Source organism: Schistocerca piceifrons, chromosome 6, assembly GCF_021461385.2.
Source record: "Schistocerca piceifrons isolate TAMUIC-IGC-003096 chromosome 6, iqSchPice1.1, whole genome shotgun sequence".
Taxonomy (NCBI): Eukaryota; Metazoa; Arthropoda; class Insecta; order Orthoptera; family Acrididae; genus Schistocerca; species Schistocerca piceifrons.
The window spans coordinates 138,346,730-138,372,446 of NC_060143.1; the positions used below are offsets into that span (position 1 = coordinate 138,346,730).

General features: G+C 40.2%; 1 protein-coding gene and 1 non-coding gene across 2 annotated transcripts in view; both read left to right on the plus strand.

The window, feature by feature from the left end:
* The first annotated feature begins 5,301 nt into the window (after window positions 1-5,301).
* LOC124802882 (ATP-dependent RNA helicase DDX24) overlaps window positions 5,302-25,717 on the plus strand; it is an 88,291-nt gene continuing 67,875 nt past the window's right edge. The window contains exons 1-3 of the mRNA XM_047263928.1: window positions 5,302-5,567; window positions 25,061-25,372; window positions 25,452-25,584. Coding sequence (XP_047119884.1) covers window positions 5,415-5,567; window positions 25,061-25,372; window positions 25,452-25,584 — 598 coding nt within the window. The 5' untranslated portion in view covers window positions 5,302-5,414. The remainder of the gene's footprint in view (window positions 5,568-25,060; window positions 25,373-25,451; window positions 25,585-25,717) is intronic.
* Window positions 16,026-16,100, plus strand: Trnas-cga. The gene has a single exon. It is a non-coding gene; the product is annotated as a tRNA-Ser (tRNA).

Consider the following 25,717-nt stretch of genomic DNA (forward strand, 5'->3'; position numbering starts at 1 on the left):
GGAGGTAGCCCAAGTGACCTATCTTCTCGCCATTTTCTTAGGTTGGTAGAGGTTGCATTGTCCTGATGGAATTTGAACTTTCCACCAGTGGGGCATGGTAGGGGGACGTGACACTTTTCTGTCAAAAGCTGCAAACTTGGATAACAGTACTTCTGTCAACAGCTGACGCCATGGTCGCCAACTTAGATGGCGTCATGAACTGTTGCCAAGTCTACAGGCCGCCATATTGGATGACCTCATTGCCACCAAATTTGATACATCTGGCAACAATGGAGCGTGGGGTGACGTCTGCTTTGCCCTTGTACTACCATACCCCAGGATGTGCGAGACTGAAGATTTGTTTATGAAAAGGTTTTGGGACGACTAATCAGACCCTGTTGTGGCACTTGTGCACCAAGCTGATTTGTTGAAGCTAGGAAAGTTATATTGCTCAAGTTTGAGGCTTGTGTCTGGGCCATGAAGGGGATTCTGTAAGTCTTAATTCGAGTCTTGCACTTCGGCAATCCATTGTAATCGAGCTGGGTGGAGGAAGAGGCAATGCGCGACAAATGGTCCATGACAATGTTGTCAGCATCTTTGACATAATCAGTCTTGAACGTGAAATGAGATCGAGATATCAAAAACGCGTTGGGTGTGGGGGAAGGGTTCTCAGGCAGGTTGCATAATGCATCAGCCAGGGGATGGTAATCTGTGTAAACAGTCCACTATCTCTTCTCGAAAGTAACAAATGGCCTCGTAGATATCGAGTAGCTCACTTTCAAAGGTTGATCGCTTAGGCAGCATGTCTGAAAGTTTACGAGAAAAATCCACAGAGACTGGGGAAGGCCAGCTATCTCCTGTTGTAAAATGTCACTGACAGTGAGGTCACTCGCGCCTGCTCTCATAGTAAGGTGGGCATGAGGAGACGTATGAGCCAGTGTGGTCACGTGCAATAAGTTATCCTTGATTTTATCAAAGGCAGATTGCATTGGATGTGTCCACTCGACGTGGTGTTTTCCTACAGTATTTTTCCCACACGGGACTTTGCTCAAAGAGAGTCTCAGCTGTGTGGGATTGTCTCCTGTAGAAATTTATGACGCCTATCTGTGTAACTCTTGGTAGGTGGAGGAAGGTGGCAAGAGTCGTATCTTGTTGGTCTTCCCTGGTGTGGGGTGAATGTCTGAGGCGTCTACATGGTGGCCAGCGAAGGTCACACGGGCTTGCCATGACTAACATTTGTCTTCATTTATAATGACTCCATGGGCAGCTTGTTGTAAGTGAGCTTTCTACCCTTCTGTTGATGGTGAGAATTTAAGGATGTCGTTTATGCAGGCAAGTTAGGGACTGGATAACTATCTATAATAGTTCGATCATTGAGCTACCAGTAGTCACGACACAGGCGCCACAATTTGCCTTTCTTTAAACGAGATTTATAGGGGACGCCCAGTGACATAGCCAACTGGAGGAGGGGGGGGGGGCCTCTCTGATGTCAGAGTAACTATTGATGAAAGTACGACGCTGCACCAGAGTATGAATTGAGTCTGAGAGTGGAAGTCAGGTGTCGAGGGTGTCATCCTCATCTGACAGTATTGCGGTCTGGATGTGTTTGGGAAGTTTCAATAGCCACAGTGTTCAGAGCATATGGTCAGGCATCAGGATAGGATCAATCTGCATCCATAGATATCGCCAGAGAAAGGTTGGCGGGTTGTCTCCAAGGACTTTTTTTTGCGTAACTATGTGTAGTTGCTATTCCAGAGGGCATGAGAGGTGCTGGAGCAGCAAAGCCTTAGTAGACTCCTACTTGTGAGTGGGTGCTGCCAGAAATAGGTCATAAAGCTTGCGTCATCATCGACGATCCTGTGGGCGGACATCAAGCACTCACACAGAGTGAACCATACTGTCAACAGATCAGTACAGAAAGTGGGCAGTTTAAAATGAGGCCGGGTGGTGCGGAGAATGTCTGTGGGTTGTACAAGTAGGACCAGCCAGAGCATGGCATTGACCAATGCGCCCAGTGTGGGAGCGACGACACATGTAGCATTCATTGTTGCACCTCTTGGAAGTACCTGTCTGGCGGCAACGCGAAAATCCACGACGCAAATGGCATGGACTTCACATTGTATGGAGAATAAGCTTTGGGCAACATACCGTACTGTTGAGGCAGTTGCAGAAATGTTGTGTTGCATGGCTCGAAAACCGGCATGGCAGGCTTGGGATGTATAATGCTCGGTCGAACGAACGGATGCGTTCCATCTCCATGAGCAGAGTATGAGACGTCAAAGGTGCAAAATGCAGATGATGCAGAGGTGATGTCACACATGGGTTGGCGCAGTGTAGATGTAACCTGAAGTGGTGAATGCTGCAAAAGTTCAGGACTGCAGAGCAATTTAGCACTGTATGCAGAATGCACCTAAGAGGAGTGAGACGCGAGATGTGTGGCGGTGGTTAGGTTAAACATGGTAGGCAGTGGGCCAGGGTCGGCTTGAACTAGTATGACATCACTCTAAGATGCACCAAGATCACTTATGAGCTGAACGAGTGGTGCAGAGATAGTTGCGACAAGAGAGCCAGACACCATAGAGGGATTGGCCTTTGTAATTTGCTGTCCATAAATCGAAGCAATAGATGAGATGATCATAGGATTATTTAATAGAGTCCATTGCTGATGCTTTCGAAATGCGCCATTAAGAGTGTCCGTATTGCATTGGGGCTGGAGAATATCACTCGAAACGTCACCAGACAGTTTCGGAAATCTCCTGGTAGGCATGAGAGCCAGAACGGAGGAACACTAAGGAGCCCACGATGTAACAGTTGCAGGGTAAACAGGGCGCCATCGTTCTTTACTTGGGATTGTTTCCGTCTATATCACTGCACCGAAGCTCCTCTAGTCCAGGTCGAGTGTTACTTTGTAAACTGCCACATGGAATGTTCACATTACATCGTGGCACTGTTTGCAAAATATCCTCAGCGCCGTCGTTGATACGACGAGACGACGCGGCGAACAATGGCAGCTTAGTCGAGTATCCAACCGATGTGGAAGATCTCCACAAAATCACGACGCGGCGCTGTAGACGGAGTCACCACTGTAGAAAATGCAGTACCAGCGAGAGTGCATACGTAATAAACGGTACATAGAGTGTGGTAGACAAGCCCTTACTTTATTTACTGGACAGAATTACATTGTGGTCTACATTGGTCAGAGGTTCGACATATACTAATTTATCACAGAGATTACCGATTACTCTATTGCACAGGGTAGTGACGTTTATTTGCTCAGTTAGAGGCGACACATAGTCCATTTGTCGCTACAACCCCAAATTTAAGGTGGGAAAGAAAGTAATCATAATTGGTAATCTTGAGTGTTTTTTCACAGCACATTCACACTTTAAATAACAATGAAGCTGATCTGTTCACATTTTGCATGACAAACTTAGTGATGTAGTGAGACTGCTAAATAGCAAGCTATTAAAAGTGGTTATATCATTCACAAATTAGGAACCACTGTAAGTGAAACAGAGCTGCTTAACGCTACACTTTCTTCTGTTAACATTTTCTTCTTTGTGTTAGTGGCTGTGAAAACTACACTGCACACTAACAGTATTCCTGTGTGAAAAGAAAACAACCATAGCTATCAAAGGAATATTGAACATGTGACTGAATCATATGGGAACACCCTTCTCAATGATTTAGAACATTAATTACATTACTATTATGGTCTAAACAGGCATTATTCCAAAAGTAAGCAGAAGTTGGATGAGTTATTATCACAAAGACGTGTGTACACATATATGACTCGACATATGGTAGTAATCTAGATTTCGCTTTTGTGCTGAATAAGTCACAACAGTTTTACCTATGCTGGGATGAAGATGTCTATGAACTATCTTTACTAATGATACAGATGCTTAGAAAAAGATGAGGGTTTCGTATCATACACCAGGTACTGACAGAGAAAAGTCACGAAAACATTCTGATGGTTTTGTACTTGATTTAGACAAACTATTATACAGCATTAAAGTAATTTCCTGTAATGTCTTGTTCGGTATAATTTAACTCATGCCAAACAGGTGCATGTAGCTCTCAACGAAACCTACAGAATTATAACAGACTGCATAAAATCCACTCCAGTCGAATGGCTTTACCACCTCGCAGGAATAACACCACCACCTATTCGAAGAGAGGTAGCTGCGAAAAAGGAAAGAAGCAGTGGAGCAGGAAACTACCCACTCTCTGTATGGGCATGAACCGCATCCGCAACGACTGAAGTCAAGGAAGAGTTTACTTAGGACATCAAAGAAACTTATAACCACTGCTGAAAAAGCTAGGTTACAACTATGGAGGGCTTCGACCTACCTTCCCCTGGTTGGAAAAGAGTTGTTGAAGCTTTACATCCAGACCATGATAGGGAATGGACAATTTGGAAGTCCCTGAATAGACTGAGATCTGGGGTTGGAAGATCAAAAGTTAATTTGGCAAGATGGGGATACAAAGATAAAAATGTTATTCAGCGTGACTGTGGAGAAGAACAGACAGTACAGCACATGCTTTGGTGTCGATTGTGCCCAGTCTCCTGTACAGAAGATAATCTTCAACAAGCACTGGAAGTGACCAAGTTTTGGTCGAAAGTAATTTAATCATAACTGTGTAAAATGTATGTAGATGTACCTGTATGTTTCTGACACGAGAATAATAATAATAAAAAGAAGAAGAAGAAAAGTAATTTATGGACATAGAGTAATAATTGCATTTAAATTTTCTGTATAAGGGTATTTAAAATAATTCCCAATGTGCCAGTTGCAATGTGTGTGGTCTTGCTGTATTAATTTTGCGAGGAAAGCTTCAGTACTATAACACATGTCTTGATACTTAATGCACAATGGTAATTAACTTGACCAAGTAAATTACAGCCCAAATGTCTCTCTTTTAGATGAGTGAACGCTCTTAAGCACAACCGAAAAGTAATTAGCACCATAATTTCCCTTTAATAGCACTCAGCCACTTTTATATACTCGATTACTCGCTAATCTGTTTAGCGCATACAGATAATTGAGCGATTAGAATGAGGAAAATTACACGAATTTTATAGGTACGAATATACAATCAAATTCCACTCGAGCATAGAGTTCCGTGTCAGTTGTTCATCTGTTGTTTCAGCCGGGTGTGTATAGCAGCTAGTCACATTACACCGGTTTCCGGTCCGAAATGTCAACGGAGCCAGGAGGCTTACTAGCGCGAGATACTCCGGTAAACGTAGCGCAGTAAAGAAAGATGACTATCGAACGTCAAATACATCATACTGCCGTGTCTTTGAATAACGAACTTTGGTGAGTTTACACGATATGAAACGCGTGGTCTGTTTGTTTGGATATGCGTGTGCTGCTAAGTAGTGCTTGTGAACGAAGACGTTGACTCTCCTTTAATATTTTTTTGGTATAATGAAGAATCAGAAACCGGATCTCAATTGGAATGCCGTGAGTATTGGAGAGGACTTACAGACATTGGGATTAGCCGGATTTGAGGAGCTTACGGAGTATGATGGTAACATAATTCAAACAGCGTCGTATGCAAACAATGACAGAAACCTAAAGGTAAGCCGGAATGCTTTCTGTAGGACAATCTTTATGGTGACATAGTCAATTTTCATAAATACAAATGGAAAGCAATTCAGAATCAGGGTGTTAATATGGCATAAACCGTATCACTTCAGGCAGGGGGTTACTTTCTTAGTGTAAGATGTTATTGAATTTAGCATCTGTTAAAATTCAGGAGTAAGTAAGAAACATATTTTTTTGTTTTCTCAAAAAAAAAAAAAAAAAAAAAAAAAATTCCTGACCCGAGATACAGGCCTCCAAAGAGGACACTGTGAACACCATTTGGAAGATGCGAATCTCGGAATTTTTTTTAAATGCTGTATCTCTTTAACAGTTCTACATAATTTGTTAGAGTTTTTTTATTTGAAGAATAATTGCTTTATGATTACAACGGTATCCTCCGTTTGGACATATCTGTCAAAGTTCTTATAGTGTCACCTTTTGAATTTTTTTTTCCATAAATGCCAAACTGAAAATTTTGATTTTTTTTCTGTTGATTAGTACCATGTAGTTCTCCATTCCCTGATAAGAAGAGATTCCACTTTTAAGTTGGACAGGTTTTATTTTAGAAAAACTCATTTTTTTAACTTTCAAGAGTAAGATATGTCTCCACTGAAGTTGTTTCTTACTAATTTGTCTGTTACAATGTATATTTCTATTGCCTTTCTTGCAGTTATTTCTGATCATTTTCTTTGTTGCAGTTATTTCTTTTCACTTTCATTGTTGCACATAATTCTTACACTTTCTTGTAGTTTCTTGTCAGTTTCGTTGCCCTGGTTGTTCATTGCAGGATTCTGTATTGTATTTGTTCAGTGCTAATTTGTTTACTGAAGAGGCTTCTAAGAAATGTGAGACCATCCAGTGAGTTCTGTGTTTTCGTGAGGAATTTACCAGTTGACACAGTTGCAGCGTGTTTTGTGAAAAAGACTGTTTGAATGTCTTCTGACTGGGGCCACAGGAGAGTGAAGTGTGCTGACTATTTGCATAGCCATAAAAGAGTGATATATAAGACAAACAAAAAAAAAAGACTTTGTTCAGGTCAGGAATAGGTGTTCTCATTTGAAGACTCTGTTTCAAAAAGTGAAGATGTTTCCAGTGGCGACTTTTTGTGTTCTAAATGTTTTGACAGAATAACAACAATGTTAGTATCTGAGCAAGGTGAAGCCTCCCATGGTGCAGATTTTGCATCAATAGAGGAAAAATTAAATACCCTGAGTAAGTCAACTACAGAGGTAGGTGTTAGTTCGTTTAAGAAACTGTGGTCAGTGAAGTTCCCTCTTCTTCTTACTTCCTTGGATAAAATACCATAGCACAGAGAAATTACTAAAGCTATGGATGAATACGCTACAGCAAAACTGACCACACTCTTCATAGTAGTAATTCCATCTTCAGACAAAAATGAACCAAAGCACTTTTGTACCTCTTGCCAGGAATTTTTCACAAATATAAATTCAGCTGTTAAATATTGTGCATCCTACAGTGAAAAGGTGCAAGTTTTAATTATTGTTCCAGAGACATTTTCAAAGAAAACAATTTTGAACCACGTTCCATCAGTATCAAAGTACATGGCAGACAAATCAAGGCATGTGAGGTCTGTAAAAGGAGTCTTTGGAAGACCAGATCCCTATTATGGTCGTCCCGTAAAAGCAGCTCATGTGAAACAGTGCAGTCATTTTATCTGGAAGAGAAATGGGACTGTTCTTGTGAGAGTGACATCAAAAAGGACACTACAACTGTGACAGTTGAAGGTCAAAAAGTTGTGAAAGTGAAGAGGTACAGGACTCACGGTATTAAAGAAACTTTTACAATTTATAAGAACAACTAAACAACTTCACATACTCGAAGATGAAAATTGTATGCACTGTGACCTAAGTGGGTAGTTCCACACCCAGCTGGAGATGTCTTGTTTATGTGTGTACTGCATGAATGTTGAACTTTGTGTGGTAACTTTGAAGAACTTACTGAAACACGTGACATATGACACCTGGTTAGGTGTGTGAAGTCATTAGTAGTCGGTGATGTAAAAGGAGAGACTTGTTTCTTTCAACAATGTGGTGTTTGCTCTGGCCTAGAAGACATAGCACATAACTCTGCAGAAATTACATATGTGACATGGGAGGAAACTAAACTAATTAAGAAAACTTTTGCCCTTGACAGTTTCATTGATGAACTTGGTAAATGGTCAGTGAAAGCAGCAACACACCAGCATGTGGAGAAACAACACCACCACCACATTGCAGAAGTGAAAGGGTGTGTGCAGCCTCAAGATGTTTAGTGCTTCACTGTGATTTTGCTGAGAACTGGTCTGTAATTCTCCCACAAGAAGTACAAGGGTATCATTGGAGTAATGACCATGTTTCAATTTTTACAGGAGTGACATGTTTTTAAAACAAGACCACAAATGTTGCAGTTATAAATGATGACACAGGAATTGACTCAGCACATGCTTTGCCAGCAATTCGCAAAATTCTTCAGCTGCAAACAGGGGCAGAGAAGATCATTATTTCTGATGGTGCTCCTCGTCATTTTATAAATAATTACCATCTGTTTGAATGGAGTAAGTTGCTTGTGCCAACTGACTGGGTATACAGTGCTACTGGTTATGGCAAGGGGCCTTGTGAGGGTGTAGGCGGCCTGCTGAATCATGATGCTACAAAATATAATATTTCCAGACAAAATACAGCTGTGATTCAGAATGCTGAGAGTTATATGAGTGTCGTGAAATCTTACACATCAGCAGCCCTCATTCTTTTATCCAAAGAGGAAATCGAAGAATTTCATGAGCAGAAAAAAGAAGAATGGTCCAAACAAACTACTCCTGTGAAAAGAATTCAGAAGACACATTTTTGGGTTCAGAGTGATGGGCGAACTCATATTGCATGCACTTTAAAGAACAAGAAACAAGAAATTTTGTTCGCTTGGCCAACACCTCGGAAACACCGGGATAATATTCATATGCCATCTGTACTCACTCCGTGTTCACAATGTTTTGCAGATTGTAAGTACTCCAGTTCCTATTGGTTCAACAGGAAGGCGTCACTCTATCAAAGGAAGATACTGAGGCAGTGGAAAAAATTGTTAGTTCATTGACTGAGGAATTTTAGTACAAAACAGAGTGCACAGTAGTTGTATAAGTTGAAACCTTTAAGTCTTTGGACCTTTCACATTCATTTTGGAATCACTTACAATGCTTGAAAAATAAGTCTCTTACTCATTTTTCAAAACTAAAATTATGTTAAATAAGGCTAGATTTTGATTTTTATGAGCCTGTTGTGTGATAATATGGTGATAAAATAGGTTTTATGTATGGCAAAAATTTCAATTGTATTGTTTTTCTGTAAATTAGAAAAGAAGTTCAGAGTGCTATCGTAAAAGAACTTTGACAGTTAAGTCCAAATGGAGGATTTCTTTGTAATCGTAAAGCAATTATCTTTCAAATTTAAAAAACACCAAAGAACATCTAGAACTGTTCCAGAGATACAGCATTTTAAAATTTTTCCCAGAATTGGCATCTTCCAATCGTATGTGCAGCGTCATCTTTGGAGGGCAGTATCTCGGAGCAGAATTTTTTTTTGGAGAAAACAAAAAAATACATGTTCCTTACTTGGTCCTTCATTTTAACATATGCTAAATTCAATAACATCCGAGACTATGAATCTAAGATTTTTTTCCTAGCCTGCCTGAATTGATATGGACTATGTCATACTACATGTTACAATTCTTTAGCACATGTATCAAAACAGCCCTCTGGATTATCCTTCCCGTAAATTCCATGTTAATTGTACTAGTGAAGTGCATCCCCCATTTACACATCTGACCAAAAATCAGAAACATTGGCTCAATATTCATATGGTGCCTCCAAAGCCTCATCGGATGACAACCAATCATTTTTCTTCTCCTCACATGATAATACATTGTAGATGTACATGTGTAGGTGACACCCATGGTTACTGTGTGTATGTTTACAAACAATGTCAGCATTGACCTTCCAATTGGTATAGAAACAGTCAGGTAGCAACACACCTGCATGACATATTGGGGTATGCAGTGCTTTCGTTGATGTGATTCTTCTTTCACACCGTTCCCAGCCCCTTGTTACATGAGTGACACCAGGATTTGTAGGTTTTTCGTAAGGAATGTTGAGATATTTGAGTGCTGTTGTTTTGTTAAGATTATTTTCTTTTCCATAACACACTCAAAAATGTCAAGAATATGCCATGTAGAGCATTATAATCACCTTTACCTCGGTTAATGCACAAGTGAATTTTGCACCATGTATTATTAAACTTTGTTTTTTGTTGTGTCAGTAATGGAGGTGGCCAGACAGACATCTGCAAAAAGGCAACACATTAATAAGCTTATTTACAATGTGTACACAGAGTAATTAATTTATACATAACTTTTAATGCTGTAGGTTTTTCTGTGGTGCTGAGCTATACATGAAGAGAGTAAAGCTCTTGATCCTAACAAATAATCATGAATGCTGATATGGTTAGGTGTGTTTCTGAATATTAGTAATGTCATTCTACATCACTGCAGTCTTCCACACTAAGATTAAGCGCCGGCCGGAGTGGCCGAGCGGTTCTAGGCACTTCAGTTTGGAACTGCGCGACCGCTACGGTCGCAGGTTCGAATCCTGCCTCGGGCATGGATGTGTGTGATGTCCTTAGGTTATTTAGGTTTAAATAGTTCTAAGTTCTAGGGGACTGATGACCTCTGATGTTAAGCCCCATAGTGCTCAGAGCCATTTGAACCAACTAAGGTTAAGCTGTCTGTAAGTAAGTCTAAGGATGCAATGGCCAATCAGAGTTGTGGACAATTAGGTCGTGTCAGCTTCTGTCCTCCGGTGGCATGTATGAACGGTGCTACCCATTGGAGAACACCGAACAAAGGAAGAGCGGGATGTCATCATACCGCATTTTCAGTTTCAACTTTCGCTTCTTTTTTAGCAATGTTAGTTTCACTGTCCTACAGCAAAACCATTTGTAAAAATGCTCCATGAACTGTAAAATACGTAGTGACAACAACCAAACAATGGAAAATCCAGGATGGAATGTAACAATACTATGGAAAGGATAGTTGCTAGTCACCATATAGCAGAGATGCTGATTTGTCTATCTGCGACTCAGCATCTTCACTATATGGTAATACAGTAACAACTAGTTGCTTTCATTGACTTTTAACTTGCTGCTAAATGTGTCTAAGCTCAATGTAACAGCTGTTGTAAGTGCAGATTTCTCAACTTAGCTCTCTTTGGACAATACACTGGATTTTTAATTTCAGTTACTTTTACAAGATTTCCTCATAATTTAAACATTTACATAATGAACAGACAATATTATGTGAAATACTATCAGTTTTGCTGTTAAACTGGGGTTTTTACTTATCTGCATCTACATACATACTGTGCAAGTCTCCATGCAGTATGTGGTGGAGGATACCTTGTGCACTGCTAGTCGGTCCCTTCCTTGTGCCACTCACAGATGGAATGTGGGAAAGACTACAGTCCATATTCTTCTGTAGGAATCGTGATTCCTCTTATGTTGTCTTCGTGGTCTTTTCGCAAAATGTTTGTTGCTGGTAGTAGGATCATTTACAATCTGTTGCAAATGTGATTTGGGACACTGTCCTTGCTTTTAAAGACACGGTGAGATTTCTGGGGCTCATTTTTGACTCGAAGCTTACGTGGTTACCTCATCTTAAAGACCTGAAATGACGGTCACTTAAGGCTTTAAGTATTTTAAAATGTCTTAGCCACAGTACATGGGGAGCCGACAGGACTTATCTGCTCCAGTTTTACAGGGCATTTGTGCGATCTTGGCTCGATTATGGGTGCACTGTGTATGGGTCTGCGAGGCCTTCTTACTTAAAGATGTGGGACATTGTGCACCATGAAGGGCTTCGGTTGGCCACTGGGGCATTCAGAACTAGCCCCATACCAAGCCTCTGTGCAGAGGCTGGTGAACCGCCACTTCAAATGCAGCGGCGGTTACTTACGGTGCGCCAGGCTTATAAAACTTTGTTCACACCATACACACCTGCATACCATACCGTTGCTCAGCTTACTCTGGCACTGCTATTTCATAACCGGCAACGAGCTACGCGGCCCTATGGGATTCGCGCACAGGATTGCCTCTCTGTTATGGATATGGCGCTGGTCTTAACGTTTTCTGTTGCAGTTGGAGCAGATTTCCACCTTGGCTCCTCCAGAGACCCAGACTTATTTTAGATTTGACTAATTTTAAGAAAGATAGTACACCAGATTTTACATTCCAATCTCAGTTTTTTAACATTTTAGATGCGCATCACGGTTTTACCGTCGTTTACACTGATGGCTCCAAACAGGAAAATTTCCTTGGCTGTTCTGTAGTGATCCCTGATCATGTTACCCGGATTCGCCTCCCTGGTGAATATACCATTTTCGCAGCAGAGCTCCACGCAGTCCTGAAGGCAGTGAAGCGAATGAATCGTGTTCGGCGCATTCGGTTTCTCCTCTGCTCCGATTCTCTTAGTGCCTTACTATCATTGCAAAATCTGTACCCAACTGTGGAGATTGTCCAGCTGATATATGACCAACTGTACTTGCTCCAATGGCAGGGTAAGGTGGTGTCCTTCTGCTGGGTGCCTGGTCATGTAGGAATATGTGGCAATGAACAGGCCGATTGAGCTGCCGAGGAGGCCTGCAGAGAGCAGGATGTGGTCCAGTGTCCTATTCCTTTGCAATGTGTCATTTTCACTCCACAAGAAGTGCATGGAGTTGTGGGAGGAAGAATGGCTGGCGGGTGACGGCCAATAAACTGCGGTTGGTGAAGTCAACAACTCAGCCGTGGCGTACCTCCTGCCGGGTGCTCAGCCGAGAAGAAGTGACCCTCACGTGTCTTCGGATTGGGCACTGTCCTCTCACACATAGCTTTCTATTACGGCGGGAGGATCCCCCGTTTTGTGATGCTTGTGTTGTGCACATCTCTGCCTGGCACATTTTAACAGACTGCATTTTATACTGTGATATGAGGGCAGAAGCATAAGTTGATGGGGATCTGTCCTTTGATTTAGCTAATGATGAGACGTGTGTCTAGGATTTTAAAGTTTTGTGATGTGTCTGGACTCTGGCCTAAACTTTTAGGCTGGAGGTTTTAGTGTATTGCACAGTAGCTGGCTCCTCACTTTTTCCTTGCGGTCAGTCAGCCACTACCATCTGCTATATTGTTATAGCTCCCTCTACCACTTTCTTCCTGGGTTGTCCATGTTGTACTGCTGGCGGCATGCTTCATCCCACACTTCAGTGTGGCTAGGCACATACTTTTCCAAGCTTGTTTCCTGTGTCTTACGTTCTGTTTTATCTTATTGTTCTGAGTCTTTTCTTGACACCTGTCTAATCGTTACTGAGCGGATGCTGAAGACCTTGCCATCGTGCGCCCTTAGAACCCTCTCCATCCATCCATGTAAACTTCCTCAGTAGTGCATCGCGAAAAGAACGTCTTCCATCCAGGGATTCCAACTTGAGTTCACAAAATATGTCTATAGTATTTGCATGTTAATGAAACCTACAGGTAACAAATCTAGCAGCATGCTCTGAATTGCTTCAGTGTTTTCCTTTTACAGAAAATCCCAAAGACTCAAGTAGAACTCAAGAACAAATTGCACAAGTGTTCTGTATGCATCTCTTTTGCAGATGAGCTACACCTTCATGGAATTCTCCCTATAAACCAAAGTCAAACACTGACCATGCTTGCAACCAGCTTTATGTGCATGTTGCATTTCACGTCGCTTTGCAACATTACACTTTGTAAGATTTTTAATAGATGTGTGTGACCAAGCAGCCATATCAACAGTACTGTATTTTAACATTACAGAACTATTTTTCGTAATGTTCTGCAATAATTAAGTTTTTTCCCAAATTTTCACTACCATTTATCACACCAAATACAGGATTTTAATACACAGCGTGAAAAACTTGTAAGGCTGTTGGTGGGGAAGTTGTGCTGAGAAATAATTATTAAGAAAAAAAATTCAATACTTTGCACTGTTTCTGAATTATTTAACTTTGAAGTTAGCCAGTCAATTTGTCGTGCTCACAGATCCAAGAAGCATGGCAGAGGAAGTGTCACTGTGACTGTTCTTTGTTATTTTCTTCAAACTGAACAAACGTAGCTTTTGCTCACCTAGCTTAAATTTATCACTTCTGAAAACACACATTTTAACTTTAGCGCATGGAGTTTTTGAATTGCTGCTTCCCCTTTTTGATTTCATGCACAGATCTTGTCCTCGGGCTCCTCTCTGTGTATCAGAAAATACATGTTGACCTGTTCTCTGCACCTGAATGGAACACAGACTTTAACATGTTTTCTTTGAGTCCTTCATGGATATCATAATTCAGAGAACATCTGCACAGACTTCTAAAATTATTGGTAGCGTTGGGTATGCCTGTGTTTAGTGGTGACTAAGAACTACAATCGCTGCCAAATGTATACAGCATTTTCTTGCAGAGCTGACACTCTATCACCCATACCTTGTGACACATTGGAACCCAAGGCAGTAAAATGTTCTATTGTGTTGTGACTCATTGAGCTGTCTTTAAGCTATTAACCTGTTAAGTGGGTAGTTTGCGCGCGCGCGCGCCTCTTCCACAGTGGGTAATATACGCCAGCGCGCCCTTTCGCAGTGGTACTGCGCACTGTTCTCATGTTTTCCTTCACGTTTTCATTGTTGAATTTAAATTGATATTTGGTGGAAATGAATAAAATATATTGCAGAAGTTAACAAAACTGTATTTTCACAATGTTACATATCAGTTTCAGTGTGAAACATTTTAAGACAAGGTGCTGCACACAAGGAAACTTCGCATTCTGCGCACCAGTATGAAGTCTCTTTGCAAAGGCCTTTTCTCGTACACACCACACATCTCCTTGTTGGTCTTTTCTTCGTCGTGGGTGGCAGAAGGAATGGAAAATGCCTGGCTGTAAGACGTGTTGCTTTTGGTGTTGGATGTGGGCGTCCTACTGATGTCCCTTGATGTGGTGAAGATATGGTCAACTGTTCACCAAGATTAATCAGGAAGCTCATTCCACTTTGTTTGCCACCATGCTTCTTGTACAGAATGTATGCATTGTAGCATGCAATGTCCAACAAGTGGCGGAAAAGCTTCCGATAGTATTTTTTCAGCCTGCTTCTGGCCATCTGGTAGCTTTGTAACTGAGAATCGCACCTATCCCCCCTCCCCCCTCATATTCTTGTAGTAGTCAACGAGTGGCTTTTGAATGATTCCCTTCTTCGAGTTCACATTTACAAATGTATCATCATGGAAGGTGCTGACCATAACAACGTCTCTTTTGTCTTTCCATTTCATTACCATCTGCTTGCCTTTGTACCCTGTTATGTACTCCCCTTTCTTCAGTTTTTCCTTTTTTACGAAGTCAGGGAACCCCTTTCTGTCTTGCCACATTGTGCCGACAACATCGGTGTTGTTGTCAAGATAAATACAGTGGCCTTTCCCGAGTAGATCGTGTGCAAGCTCCAAAACAATTCGAGAGGTTATTTTTTCGTCTGGATAGTGGCTACCAATCTAATAAACAGTAAAGTCCCATACATACCCGGAACTGCTTTCACAGAGTTCGTACAATTTGATGCCAAATCTGCTATGCTTTGATGGAATATATTGCTTCCATCCAAGCTGTCCTTTCCAGAGCAACAACGATTCGTCAACGATGATGTTCCTTTCTAGCAGGTACACTGATCTGAATTTACGCCGCAGATGCTCCATAATGGGGTGAATTTTGAATAGTTTTCTGTTGATAGTGCCTAGTGGGTCATATGAGGTATTGTCAGCAAAGTGGAGGAATTTCAATAGAAGATGAAACCGCTTTTCACTCGTCACTTTCCTGAAGAAAGGTGTGTCAACTGATTCCCTCTTTGAAAAGTACATTTTGTGGTCTGGTTTGTGAAGAATTCCTTGAAGTACAAGCATTCCAATAAGTATTTTTACCTCGTCGCATGTAGTATTCTGCCAACTGTGAACCCTGGAGTGTGCTGCTAAATTGGGATGAGACGCTATGAACTATTCTGCACATAAGTTCGTCTGTTCAGCTATCATTGTGCACAAAGCATCATCCACAAAACACATAAAACAACTGCTCACATCATTTTGTTTTAGAGGCACAACTGTACCACTATTACCACTGAACAAATATTGAATACGAACTGAACTAGCACGCACAAATTCACTAGGTGCCGTCTGCTGCAGTAGTGTCTCATCGTCAGATGTTTCTGAATCAAAGTCACTTTCACTAGCCTCAACATCTGTATCTTGAAAACTTTCAGAACTGTCACTGAAATTATCGTCACTTTCTAAAAGCAGCTTCTCAATCTCCGAATCTGATAAACGACTTTCTGTAAAGTTTGGAAGGTAGGAGACGAGATACTGGCAGAAGTAAAGCTGTGGGTACCGGGCGTGAGTCGTGCTTCGATAGCTCAGTTGGTAGAGCACTTGCCCGCGAAAGGCAAAGGTCCCGAGTTCGAGTCTCGGTCGGGCACACAGTTTTAATCTGCCAGGAAGTTTCATATCAGCGCACACTCCGCTGCAGAGTGAAAATCTCATTCTGGAAACGACTTCTTTTCGCCATTGCAAAAGATTACTCACTAACGCTGCTGTAAACACAGACGAAAAAGGTGCGCTTTTGTGGTTGCTTCACAGGACGCATTTTCTCGACGCGTGCTCGTGTGGACAATGTTATAACTAGCCTAGAACATGCTGTGTTGCATGAAAAGAGCTGCCATCTACTGGACAAAGCTCAACTAATACCACAGTGTCAAACGGCAGGCCGATAACTTGTCGTTCCCACTAGCTACTAGCCACAGAACGCAGTGGACAGATATATCTGTCGAACCCAGTGTGCCATAGCAGAGCATGGACGGATATATCCGTCGTGCCCACTTAAAAGGTTAACCTTCAAGCTATGTGCAGAGCACAGTAGTTTTGATCATTGAAGGTCTGCTGTCTGGACTCCATGATGTTGGTGCTACTATAACATTCATCTGGACACCAAACTATGATGGCATGCCAGGAAATGACCAAATAGCTAAGGAAACGACTACAGTTACTAGACATTGTTTTTTATTCATAAAATATGCTTAGTGTCAAACATAATAGTGTGGCAGGAAGAGAAGCCTCCATCACCAAAATTAATTGCTGTTGTGTGGTGACTTGCTTTCATGCAGCAACTGTACACCCCTGTCACAGGGCCTAATGTGGTTCGGCAATGATTAAACAAAAATATATGACAATGTGGGCTGGCAACAGTTTACAATAATTTACTGAAAGAAATATTGCATGACTGAACTTAAGTGTGAAGCTGGTGCGTGACTATTGTTTAAATTTCATTTGCACTGAATTTCCTTTAACTCTGGTTTAGACCTGAATCCAGTGAACAGTAACTATGATTACTTATAGAATATCCAGTTCAGCTCCTCTTGGCTGTTGTAGACATAGTCCTGATGCTGTCTTGATGTACTGTTGATATTCCGGATACTGGGTCTGTTTGCCTGCGTATATCTGCATTTGGTGGATGGATACCCATTTAAGATCTGTTTGAGTGATTTATGATGGTTGCATAAAATAGTCTGTGTTATGTGCATCCTCTGTGACATGGTGTTGATGGCAGTCACGTGGGTGCACACCATGCATTGTACTAATTAGTCCCGGCTGTCTTAAATATATTACTTTTCTTTTTGCTTCCATAAAAGAAGAGTGGTTTCCTAGTATTTGGTGCATTCCTGCCCTGCGTGTTATTTCTTTTGTCAAGTAATGGACTGCAGTAACATGCCCTAGCAAATAGCTCTGATGCTCAAATAGTTTCTAGTTTATCCTCCTTCCCATTGCCATTAACTCATACATCTGTCAATGACTCTTAGTCCGAGATAACGTGCTGTGTCCTTCCTACCAGTAAATCCTTAATTCACTCACAAATTTCATTTGATACACTTGTGATTTTGTTTTTGTTAGTAACTGTTGACAGGGTAACTAAGTCAAATGTTTTGTGAAAGTCAGTATTTACTGCATCTTCCAGGGTTTCGTGGGAGAAAAGCATGAGTTGGGTTTTACATTACTGATATGTACGCCATCCCTGCTGATTAGCATGGAGGCGGTCATTCTGTTCAAGGCACTTTGTGATGTTTGAGCTCAGAATACTCTGTAAAATTTACTCCTCATGGATGTCAACTGTATTGGATAATAATTTGGTTGTTCAGTTTTCTTCTGCCCTTCTTGTAGACTGGTATAACCTTTTTTGTGTCATAGCTCTTCTGTTTGAGAGGGGATAATTCGGCTGCAAATTCTTCCATTGGACCCTGAGGCCTTGTTTAATTTTACTTAGTTCAGCTGTCGCTCAGTGCCACTGACATCTGTATCTTTTTTTCATTGGTAAGAGAGTTAACCTGGTCATGACTCCTGAAGCTTCCTGTGTAAAGGAAGATTGGGAAACTGAGTCCAGCATTTCTGTGTTTCCTTTGCTACCCTCTGTTCCAGCTTTTGTGTTATCTACCATGACTTTTTACAAACTTTGGAGCCACTGACAGTCTTTACTTATTATCAGAATTTCTCTGAGTTTTGTGAGATTCTGCTACAATAGTAATTGATGATTCACATATTGTCCTTTTGACATACAAACACATTTCATTCAGCATCTTTTGACCTATAACTCTCTGGTTTTCTATAAAACTGTGATGCAGTAGTACCTTTTTCGTAATAAGTTTCTTCATAGCGACTGTATACTATAGAGGGTCCCTCTCATTATGAACGTCTGTTGTGCAGGAATTGCTATACTCACTACAACAAGATATTTAGTGAAAACCCACGTGAATGATAGCTGTCCCCAGAAAGTTAAACTGGTGAAGACAGTGCAGATGTTTATATTCCTGTGTGTGAAGTTTTTGATGCATTGAATGTTATCATTTCTGTTGTAACGCATAATATATCCCCCCTTAAACACCCAGGCAAGATAAGAAGCACAAGAAGAAAACAGCATGTATACAGAAAAGTGGAGGAACTAGAAAGAAGATTAACACAAGTAACATTTTCAAAATTTTGTGAAGTGTGTAATGTAGATGGACTTGGTACAGAACCTGAAGATGGTGACATGCGCACACAACGTGATGTGTGGTTTTGAAACCTAAACCCTACTACAAAAATACATGCGCACTTCTTCACATTACTTTATTTCAAAAGCTCGTAAAATAAAGAATGAAAACAGTATTTAGACATGTCCAGATTTTTATTGTGTATCCATTGCAAGACGATAAGCTTAATGTTGCTGTGGTATACTATCTGCCGGCTGCAGTGGCTGAGCAGTTCTAGGCACTTCAGTCCGGAACCTTGCGACCGCTATGGTTAGTTAAGTTTAAGTAGTTCTAAGCTCTAGGGGACTGATGACCTCAAATGTTAAGTCCCATAGTGCTCAGAACCATTTGAACTAGTTTTGATGACAAAGATTACAGCCGGCAAAGTCCTAACAGGCTGATGTTATTAGTGAAAATGGTCAAAAAGTTTAAAGGTAGATATGTAACAAAATAAACAAGAGAAGCATTCTCATAATGAAGGAGGAGATGATTTCCAAGAAAGGTGCACAGTTAACTCGCAGCCTCACTGCAAGCAATATATTATAGCAAACACTCAACATTCAGAGTGGGAAATATGATACTGTGTTCTTCTTTGACAACAGAACGTCGCGTGAGAGTAGTAGAATGTCACATGAGAGTAGTAGAAGTCATGAGTGAATCTAGTTCAATTTCCGTGTTGAATTCTCTTATGTGGTGCCAGTTCATTCCCAATTTGAGTGATAGGCCTACTGAAAAATGTGAAGAATTCTGTTGGCAATATGAATTGCTTCCAGATCACGACATGAGAAATTGCGCTCACTGTGGCTCTGGAAATTTTATGATGCTTTGAAGACGACAGTGAAAGTTAATTTTCCTTTCTAGCTCAAATGTAAGAAATGTAGGGAGAGAAGTAGTATAACAAAGAACACATGGTTTGGCAGTTCAAAATTAAGTATTGACCAGAGCATCATACTTGTTGCATGCTGGATAAGTAATTTTACATCTTTCAGTTAATGTGGTTTCTGACTATCACGGTTTTTGTAGGGAGGTGTGTTATGTTATTGTTACTAAAGTTACTGTCGCCACTAGTGGTCAAGACAAAATTGTAGAAGCAGTGGATCTCACATTGCCACCCGTGGGTTTGGAAGAGGACGATTACTTAAGAACGAAATAGAATGCGTTTGGTTTTCTGTGGAAATTGAGCTGGCGTCAAGAAAGTGCTTCATTTTATGTGTATATTCCAGGAGAAAGAAAATGGTAGCAACTGTCATTAGACATTTCGTTTTCCCAGGCACAAAATTGATCACTGATTGTAAGGAATCATACAAAACATGGAAAAATGAGGGAGTTGATCATGTCAAACATTCAGTAGAATTTGTACTGTCCAATAACCCATCTGTGCGCAGACATAACATTGAGCATCTCTGGAAGTCACGTAAATCATCTGTTAAGGAAGAGGAGATGAAATGTACATATTTCAGTTTTTATATTTTCACAGCTTAGAACTATGTGGCACATCTCTCTTGTAAGACTCCACTACTTTTTTTAAAGATGTGTCAGAAGAGTATCCTGGGTACAAGAAAAAAAGGAATGGTGCCTTTTGCCTACACCACACATGATATGCATGATGATTATATACTTCATGAGTAATGCAAGTGATATTATTCATTTCTTCAATAAAGTCCTACCAATGAAAAAGGTGCTGTTACTGCCAATTTTTTAAAGACTTTGTTTTCGATGCATTTGTCTTTTGTCATCTATCTTGTCAACATCCTGAGAGTTGACCATTTGATATATATTGCTTGCAGTGAGGGCTTGATGTTAATGTGCACCGTTTCATGGAAATTACCAAAAAGGAGAATCTGAATTTAAAAATTAGGCTCACAGAATTCTTCTCCTTCTAACCAAAATGGGTAATATGTGAGCCAATGAAGGAAGTATGCACATGCATTTACTGCACTAATTCGAAACTTATGTGTTTCACCATAAGTAGTGTGACAGGGAAAAACAACACAGAGATGGACCTGATGCTTATGTTTACATGTCAAGAGCCAGAAGATTAATGCTGATGGCAGTAGTGTGCAGTGTGTCGTGCTGCTGAATGGATGATTGTTGAAGCATCACGCCTTCAGGACACTGACAATGATGTAACATATGCATAGTGGGAGGGAGGAGAGGTGGTGTGGAAGACAGTGGAGCTAGGGAAGTGTGTTACAGAGATTAGGTGTTGTCATAAAAGGAGAAGCTTGTCATTATATCTGCAGGGTTCAGAGACAGAAGTAAAATCAGCCTTATCCCAGACTACAGACACATTAGTTCTTCATTTCGACTTTGCTGAGAACTGGTCTGTTGCTTTGCAGAACGAAGTTCCAAGTTGCCACTGACACAAATCACAAGTGTCAATATTCATATATGTTGCTCACTTCCGTGGAACTTCACACTGTTTTGCTATGGTCAGTGATGATCTCATTCGTGGCAGCACGATAATTGGTGACATAGCATATAGGGGCCGTACATTTCCTAAATGTGTGTGTGTGAGACTGATGGGGCAGCATCTCATTTTAAAAACTATTTTCAGCTTTATGAGCTTGGAAAACACAATGCAGAAATTGAGACAAAAAAAAAAAAAAAAAGATATTTTGAGCAACAGGTCATGGAAAAAATGCAACAAGATTTAATCTCCAACTTGAAGTTGATGATGTTACAGGGTGCGGCGTGGGAACTTCCTTATTTGAAATGCACGAGCGACCATGCAGTGGGCAAGAGAGGAGCGCGCGTTCGCCGTTATGGTCTATTTTCGGATGGACATTTGGTCACATCAGAACTCAGCGCGCATTCAGGAAACAGTTTGACATCATGCCTGCAGGTCGTGTTTCTGATGGGAAGTCAATTGTTATGTATGTAGACACTTTTATGGATACTGGAAGCATGCAGAAAAAGAAACAGGACCTTCAAGAACCACCAGAATGCCTGAAAACATTGAGAGGCTAAGGATGTCGATTTTGAATTCTCCCCAGCGATCTGCACTTAAAGATGCAGCAGTCCTTACAATTTCTGAACTCACAGTGAGACAAATTCTTCATGAAGAGGTGAAATTTCATCTGTAGAAACTGTCAGTGGTGCACACACTTCATCCATGTGATTTTGTTTTACGAAAAAATGTGTGTGATGCCTTGATCGATTAGCTGCCTCATGACACCTTAGTGTTCTTCAACGATGAGACACATTTTCATTTGTGTGGCTGCGTGAATAAACAAAATATGTGGTATTGGAGTGGGACAAGCCCTCGAGAACTTCATAAGCAGCCCCTGCACACAGAATGTGTGACTGTTTGGTGTGCACTGTCTAAAGTTGGCATTATTGGCCCATGGTTTTTCGAAGAGAACGATAAGGCAGTGATGGTCACTTTGAAGAGTTCTGTTTAGATGATTGAACAGTTTCTTCTTCCAGAACTTGAAGAAATGGATGTGGGTGATGTCTGGTTCCAACAAGATGGCGCCACAGCTCACAAGGCATGAACATCGATGACCATGTTGCGCGAACACTTCCCTGATCGTCTCATCTCTTTGAGGGGTGATCTCCAGTGGCCAGCACGCTCACCAGATTTAGTGCCATGTGATTTTTTTCTTATGGCACTAAGTCAAATCCTCTGTGTATACTCATCATCTGCAGACCCTGGCTGAGCTACGGAACAATATTCTTGTTGCTATTGCCAACATCAACACAGACATGTTGCAAAAAATGGACTGAAACTTCCAATTTCGATTCTCCAAATGCATTGAGCAGAACGGAGGCCACCTTCAAGATATCATTTTCAAAACATAATGGAACAAAACTTTGGATATTGCTGTTTGTAAATTAAAAAGAATTAAACTGAAGTCTATAATACTTTCTGATTTATGATATTTTTTTTTAGTAAGGAAGTTCCCTGCCACACCCTGTATAAGGGGTGCTATTGGATTTGTACAAACCATATCAAATTACTAAGAAACACGGAACTATTACTTCTAAATGAAAGTACATTAGGAAAATTCCATTTAAGCTCTTTTCAACAGTACATTGTAGGCAATTTTAATTCATGGAATGTTATAAAGAAGTAGAATCATGACAGAAACTTAAAAATGTATATACAAAGTTAATTTCTATATCCAATTTTTTAAATAAAATGCTGGAACTAAACAAACAGTTATTTTCCCACACACTTACCAGACTGTAAAATAATTATTCTGACTAAGGTATACCAGTTTTGCATTACATTTGCTCAACATCAGCAATCAGTTTAAATTTTAATATAATCCATTATGGAGTTGAGGTAGCAGTTGTCGTTATACTGGTTATCACTGTTAACATTCAACTGCGATTCTTGTACATATATTTTAACAACGCATTTCAAGAGACAATGCTCTCATCATCAGGTTGTAAAGTCTATGTCATGAAATTAAACGGACTAAAAAGACAAAATACCATCACAAATAGTTGGGAAGTCCATAGAGTAAAACAGAATTAAAAGTATATTGGACTGTGGGTCCTCGTCTTACATTGAAGTTGTTGACACAAGTCGATGGCCGTCCCATAGCTACCAAGTATGCTGTTGCACTGTGCCGGCTCGGGAGCTGTTGTGGACTGACGTGCCTAGGTGTTGTGGCGTGGTTACAGCTGTGTGCTTGACGGTAACGCTGTGCTATTGGGCGCCTTATTTCCTTATTGCAATGGTCTGCCATCGTTAACCTCTCGCAACTCCGTCAGTGACATGCTACAAGTTTAAAGTCACATACCTACCGTAAAATAATTCTAAAACCCGTTAAAAAAGAACAATTAGCAGTCTTTCCGCTTTTATCATTTCTCAAGATAGTTAACATCCTATGACTTCATATTTTCAAAAGATAAATTTGAAGTTTGCTAAAGTTAAAAATTTTCATAGTCTTTTTTTCCAAATTAAAGATGAAAAAAAGCTCAGAAGTGTGTATGTGTTAATCAAATCAGATAGTGTTATAAACAAGGTTTTTATTAAAAATAATTTCAGATCTCTATCACTAGTAGTTTTTTTTATTAATTTTTTCATTTTCCCTTACATTACGACATTTTCACAAATACACTCATTTAGAGAGTTCTGCAATGTTGTAACAAATCATCAAAAAATCAAAATATTTTATTTTAGTAATCCACCTAGAAAGAAATCTGCTGCATGCATAACAAAGTTAGTAATAGCAAAAACAATCAATTATTGACAAAATTACTTAATTGGATGGATAAAAAAAATCTACTCACCAAGCGGTGGCAGAACACACATGAAAGACTGTTGTAATTGGCAAGCTTTCGGAGCCCGTGGTTCCTTCTTCAGACAGAAGGGTCGAAGGGGAAGGAAGAAAGGTGAAGGAAAAGGACTTGAGAGGTCTAGGAAAAGGGATAGATTTCAGAAAAGTCACCCAGAACCGTGGGTCAGGGGAGACTTACCGTATGGGATGAGAAGGAAAGGCTGATTGTTGGGGACTGTATCGGATGAGATTTGAAAACCTGAGATCTTAAAAGGTGGAAGACAGGGTAATAAGCAAACAGAGATTACTGCTTACATCTTCCATGGGTTAATAAGACTGAAAATCTAAGTGCATTGTACGTAACAGCGGTGGGAGGGGGGCAATGAAAATAGATGGGAAAGACGATAAAAGATGTAGAAAACTAAAACGGAGTGAATCAAAGAGTATTTACAGTGAAGAACTGTTGACTGTAGTGAAGACTGAAGACAAAAGTTTTTTGTGCGTGTATTCTGCCGCCGCTTGGTGAGTAGATTTTTTTGTCTGTCCAGTTAAATAAAATTAGTAATAGCTGTTTTAAGTAATTTAAACTATCACATACTAATCAAACTTATTAGGAGTGGTGTTCTGAACTAAGCATATGTTACATTTATTCAAAACTGCAATAACTCTGGCACTGCCATACTGTGGTTAAGAGGTGGTTGCTTGTCTGTTTCTTATGTGTCATGGCAGTCAAATTAGTGTTAAGGGCTGAAGTAAAGTCCACCAATTGTTCTGCTTTCTGTTTTACAATCAGGCTTCTGATCCAGTTGTGTCGTATTCATCAAAAAAGTCTTGCTGTAATTCAGAGATGATGATGATAATATGATTGTAAGCAGCTTATGGTTATTGAATATTTATTGAGTTATTTTGTTTTGTAAAATTTGATCATACAGTGGAGGTGATATTGCGTTTTCCCATTTTTGCAATACACTTTACAGAACTTATTCATTTTAATTTCTGGAAATGTTGATGTTATGTGATATTTATCTATCAAGAAATAAGTTTTTGGATTAGTTTTGTCTAAGTGTGGAAGATTTTAACATTTAGGTGTAGCCCTGTTTATTATTTTTGCCCTTTTATATACTTTTTTTTTGTACATTTGTGTAGAAAAAGAAGAAGAGGAGGAAGAAGAAGAAACCAGTTCAGACAGACAACAGTGACAATATTGCTAAAACAAGCAAGAGGAAAGACAGGGATGGCGATCTAAGTCAGCTAGCATCTTCAAAAAAAATTAAGTATGAAGCAACACAACAATCATGTTCTGATGCTGGCAGTAGTGAAAAGATAGCGATTAAAGATGGAGGAGATATTTATGAAGGTATAATGGAGGGAATGGAAGCATGGCATGGATTAAATGTACCCACTCAAATAATACAAGCTTTATCTGAACTGAAATTTACAAAACCAACTACAATACAGGTATTGTAATTGTGTAATAACCATTGTCATTTTGATTTTCTGTATTGTTTCTAATGCTACATGTCTGGCATTGTTATAGTCCATGGCATTACCACCAGCAATCCTAGGGAAACGAGACATACTGGGTGCTGCTGAAACAGGAAGCGGAAAAACTCTTGCATTTGGAATTCCGATAATAAGTGGCATTTTGGAGTGTAAGAGAAGGGATTCAGGTGAGAAACAAACATATAAAAATAAAAGTTAATTGAACAGTAGTTTAACAGGACATATGTGTATCTCATGCTAAAACACAGTTTCAGCTTTATGTTAGCTTTTAAATACCATTGTTTTGAAAAATTGAGTAGT